Here is a 5,523-nt window from a genome sequence, read left to right on the forward strand (position 1 = left end):
AGGTTTTTAAAAAAGGGAATTTAATCGGGTTGTAAAGATAGTTTAAAAATAAAATAAAATTATAGGGATAAAATTAATTTTACAATTATATATATATATATCGAATTAATTATATATATATATATATATATATATATATATATATATATATGATCGAATTCCCACCAGAATGCTAGATTCTAATGGGAGGAAATGAAATTAAATGTCGAAACTATGGAAAGTTAGTGAAATTTAAATTGAAAAATTTAGTGAATTTGAAAGTGATTATTTATATGTGTAAAGGTATGAACATGGAAACCAATAACCTAATTAAATTAACTAACATGCAAAAATCGACTAACCGAATAAAACCCAATATCGGAAAGTCAACCATTAATTAAATCTAAAAGGTAAACATTTAAAAATCTAAACAACTAAATAACGATTAAATTAAATTGATAAAAATATAAAAGTAAAATAAATAGCAAGAAATTATAAAAATTTAAATGAAATAGTAAGCATAAAAATAAAAATATGGAGATATGCTACTCCCAAGTATCGAACCCATCCCACTAAAGAAAGTGAAACTGCTCTCTCTCCACTAGGACACTTATGGTCATCTGTTATCTTAATGATAACTTGAATATATGAACAGGGATAACTAAAGGTAGTTTAGAATACAAATGAATTAAAATGAGATGGGCTACTGTTAATGGACCACTAATTAAAATTATGGAGGAATATAAAACGTAACCCTAGCCGCCTGGCTGTTGGGTTGAGATAACCATACATTAGTACCATTAACTCCAGCAGACAATAGTTAATGGAAAATTGCAAAAAAAAATTAAAAGGTCATTTAATTTTTTAAAGAGATTTTAAATGCTCTTAAAATAAATAAAAATAAAATGAACTGGGAACATGAAACAAATCCAAAGGATCCGTTCGTCTTCCTCACGAAGACAAACCTCTTCCTCTCTCAATCTCTCCTAAAGCAAACACCTTTCCAACTCTTAATCTCTCGTCGTCTCTCAATCGCTCATCTCCTCAAACTTTTGCACCTACCTCACAATACCCTACTCTCACCCTAAAATGCACAAATCCATGGCTCTCAAAGAAAATCAAATAATAATGCTCACCTTCGGCGGTGGTTTCCAAGAACTCCCACGACAACTTTTCGGTGGAGAATGTTGGTTTTTCGCTACAGCTCCCTCTCCTCTTCTGGATTTTTCGCCGTCTCCAAGATTAGGTTTTTTCGTTTGGAAAAGTTTAGGGTTTCTTTCACCTCCAAGATTTAGGGTTTTCGTCGTGGTTTTTGCCTCTCCCTACAGTATTCGCTTTGCTCCTTTTTATACTCAACAACTTAGGGTTCTGAGCTAGCTTATGGAGATCCAAAAGGGCATCTCCTAGAAGTACTTTAAGGCGCTCAGATTTTGGTCTGCCTTATTTGACGTTTATTCGGAAACGGTAATACAAACCTACACTTTCTTCTTCTAACTTTGTCTCAATTCCGTTTTGGGCTGTTTGTTAACTTTTACCGTCTTACCGAGTTGATGTATTTTTTACTGCAGTGAATTTCCGCTACACATTTGAAAAAAAATGGAAGGTGTGTTGCTGAACTAATGGAATGGGGTCGTGTTTGATTTGTTGTTGTTGATACTTGCAGCTTAACGTTTCAGATGAAGATATTAATCCATACTTTCCAAAATGCTGAAAGGCAACATAATATTACCATTGATGGAGTAGGAATCTCTTATCTTTACGTTGTAACAAAAATTGTTTCAAGTGAATTTCTTCATTGGTAGCAGCGACCACTCCATTGGGACAAAAGCTTGTAAAGTTAATTGCATAGGTTAGAGTCAAATCCTAACATCATTGTTGACTTGTTGTAAAAAGGTTCATACTTTCTGGTTCATTTATTCATTTATGGAGTAAGCAGTTTGGATTTGGGGAATAGTTCTTTAGCTCATTTGTTTTTATCGATCCTTTTTGCTATTGCAGATTGAACGTGATGCTGGTCGTTTGATTGATTGTAGAGCTAGGATGAAATTCAGTCCTTTAGGGGCTTGTGCACTGGCCGGTACAGGGCTCCCCATTGACCGGTTCATGACATCAGATGCATTGGGATTTACAGCTCCGATGAGGAATATGTATCTTACTTTTTACTTGCTTGAAATCAATCCATTTAGTTGTACTTGACATATGATTAATGTTAACTATGTGAATGTTCAAATGCAACCTTTTTACCTAAATAACTGACTATATTGTTATATTGAATAGTATTGATGCAGTTTCTGACCGAGATTTTCTACTGGAGTTTCTTTCTGCTAATGCCATCACAGCAGTGCATCTTTCTCAATTGGGTGAAGAATGGGTATTGTGGGCTTCAGAAGAATTTGGATTTATCACTCCAAGCGACCCTGTTTCAACAGGAAGCAGCATAATGCCTCAGAAAAAGAATCCAGACCCAATGGAACTTGTTCGTGGTAAGTCTGGCAGAGTCATAGGGGGTTTGGTCACTCTTCTAACAGCGTGCAAAGGACTTCCACATGCTTACAATCGCGATTTGCAGGTAGTTAGATAATCAAAGTATATTTTATGGCTGTGCATGTTTTATGTTATGTTATTGCATTCGTTTGTTTTGTCTAAGCACTATTTATTTGAGATTCATTAAAGAAAGTTGCTTTCTGTTGTAAGTAGGAAGACGAAGAACCAGTGTTTGACAGTGTTAGAGCTATTTTGGGAATGCTTGAAGTCTCAGCAGAATTTGCAATGAACATTACTTTCAATCGGGAAAGAATACAAAAGTCTTTACCTGCTGGTTTTCCTGGTGCAACAACACTTGCTGACTATCTTGTTAAGAAGGTAAGCCACATTAATTTAGCCTTCTCTCAATAAGCATCCCATCTCGAACTTCGTCCCATAGAGTAACTTTTGGTGCTTGAGCGTTGTTGTTGACTGCCTGTGATATGGTTGGATTGAATTTGGAAGAATTCTGCTAGTAGCTTTTATGCAGATACACACCTGTTATTGATGTATAGGCTGCAATATGATGGTTATGACATGAAATTGATCTTAATCAAAATGCACACTTGATATGAAGTGAGGCTGCTAGGTGAATGTTAACTGATTTGACCATGTTGTTAATGCCTGCCTGTAGGTTACTTGGATCACCAATTCAGTAGCATAACTTAGATTATCAGTTTAGTGTAGACATTAGCATAATTTTGCTTGGTTTGTTTGCTGTTGCTATGCTATGTACAACATGCATGTTTTTCTGTTATGAAAATTTTGCAGGTTAAGGTTGGTTTAAGATGGTCGCACGTGAAGGACGTGTTTGGTGGTTTGAAAATGAACGGTTATTGCAGGATGATATCGCGCCACATTGAGTTTTAACCGGGGTCTCTAAGCACCATGGTTAGTTCAGAAATTTAACCGTTTTGAAATGGTTTCGGTGGGTGTGTGGTCTCAGGTGAAGCATCCTTAAAATCCCTAAAGTCATAATCTAAATCATCAATGTGATCCAAACCGGAGCTTGATAATTCGGAGGGAGTCACGTATCAAAATCATGAATGAGGGTGAGAGATGAATTTATAAAGTTGGGGATGGTTAACCGAATCGGGCAGTTGTTAGTGAAATTGAAGTGGAAATCAGTTAAATGTTAGCTGGCTGTTTAAACTGGGAGCTAGTTAGGTTGTATCCCTACTGAGTTAATTGGGAAAAATGTTGTTATGTTAGTAATTAGTTTAATAGAATTCTATTATTATGAAATTTGTGTGAACTAGTGTTATGCTATTAAGAATGAAATTAGTTCAGTTATAAGCTAGTGTTAATGTTAAGTCTCATTACATTGTCTTACTTGAACTGTTAGTGCAGAATTTCTTATTAATTGGAAATTTTTGTTCAACTGTGAGGAATTATTCTTACTGTTATGTTTATTAAGCTCTGCAGGTTAGTAGGTGTTGCAGGTTGAATGTATGGGGATTTCTTAGCTTTCACTTCATGTTCCTTAACAATTGACACATCTAATGAGGCAGGAATAAAAGAGAAGGTTATGTAGACAATGATGGCTGCAGAGAAAGCATCCATATCATGACGTTGTGAGTGTTGGCTTTGTGTCATTGGTAGAGAGTAGTTTTGTTATGGAGTTAAGGAGGTCGAGAGAAGGCGCGAGAAGGCCGCAGAAGAGGGGTTCGTCCAGGATAATTGGTTTGGTGATTGATTCCAACGGTTCCTCGGTTCAATTTTATATGTTGTGGATTAAATGCTTGGAATGCAATCTTGTAACTTCAGATACTTTTTTTGTAATGTTTATGTTGACACATATGTGGTTGTGGTTCATAATTGGATGTAATTAGAATAGAAATGTGAATGTATTATGGTTTATGGAATTGAAATGCTCATAATTATGCTCATAATTGTTGGATATATTTGTTTATGAAATTGAAAATGAATGTATGTATGGTTGAATTGGAAACTTGATGGTTATAGGTTAATAAAAATGGAAAAGTGAATGTATGACCTATGTTGTAATTTGAGTTAATGGTTTAATACAACATTGTATGGTTTGAAGAGAAATTGAGTGGTCGATTACACATATTAAAATTGAATTGGTTTATGTATGGTATAGGATAAAAATGGTTTAGAAGGTGGAAGAAGGATAGGGTCTAAAATGAAAATGAACAAAATAAAGAAATGGACTTTATAATGAACATGGTTAAAAGTGAACATGAACATGAATTAGGACTTGGAAAGTGTCAATGGTCATATAGTTGACTTTGGTCAACATGGCAAAATTGTAGTTTTTTTTTCATGTATTGATACATTTGAATGCAATAATGGACTAAGGTTCCATGGATCTTAGATGCAAATGAACTTTAGGCCAAGTGCCAAATGAAAAAAAATGAAAAATTTTCAGGACCAAAATCGGGGTATGACAGCTATAGACGGTTGTGGTTGCGGGGTTTGGTTCTTGGTTTTGTGTTTGGGTGGGTGGTATGAATGGATTGAAACGTTGGATGGTTCATTGTTGGGTGGTTGGCATGAACGGGTTGTGATGTTAGGTGTGTGGTTGTTTTGTGTATGTGGTCGGTTGATGTTGTGTGGTTGGTTGTTGAGTTTCGGTGGGTTCACATTGGTGTTGGTTGGTGAATTGGTGTGGGGCATACGATGACGAAGCAAATTGGCGCGGATCCATAAAATACTGCGGCTCAGATACAAATTGCTGAGTTGTCACAAACCTAAACCATGCCATATATTGTTGAGTCGGTCTTGCACCTTGGATGACTGGTTCGTTCAAGATTTGTTGTCGTCGATTCCTCCATTGACGACACATGTCTTTTGCAAAGTCTCTCCAGTCAGAATAATCCCACTATGCATCGACCCTTTTTTGATGCCAATTCCACAAACACGTGGGAGATTCTGGAATATGTTGTAGCATTCCTAACTACAGTTTGACCCGGTCACTTTGGTGCATTTCAAATGTAGTGAATCAGATAATCGGTGTCTTCGATGTCCAAACTGCAGCATCGTCATGGTTCACATCAT

General features: G+C 35.9%; 1 protein-coding gene across 1 annotated transcript; it reads left to right on the forward strand.

Moving 5' to 3' along the window:
• The first annotated feature begins 1,080 nt into the window (after positions 1 to 1,080).
• Positions 1,081 to 3,372, forward strand: LOC127112369 (argininosuccinate lyase, chloroplastic). The gene is made up of 5 exons (XM_051046336.1): positions 1,081 to 1,344; positions 1,978 to 2,126; positions 2,257 to 2,548; positions 2,677 to 2,841; positions 3,274 to 3,372. The coding sequence occupies exons 1-5, from the start codon at positions 1,081 to 1,083 to the stop codon at positions 3,370 to 3,372; spliced, it is 969 nt and encodes a 322-aa protein (XP_050902293.1).
• The last annotated feature ends 2,151 nt before the right edge of the window (positions 3,373 to 5,523 follow it).

The sequence above is a fragment of the Lathyrus oleraceus genome, unplaced genomic scaffold (genome assembly GCF_024323335.1).
Source record: "Lathyrus oleraceus cultivar Zhongwan6 unplaced genomic scaffold, CAAS_Psat_ZW6_1.0 chrUn0084, whole genome shotgun sequence".
NCBI classification, from domain to species: Eukaryota; Viridiplantae; Streptophyta; class Magnoliopsida; order Fabales; family Fabaceae; genus Lathyrus; species Lathyrus oleraceus.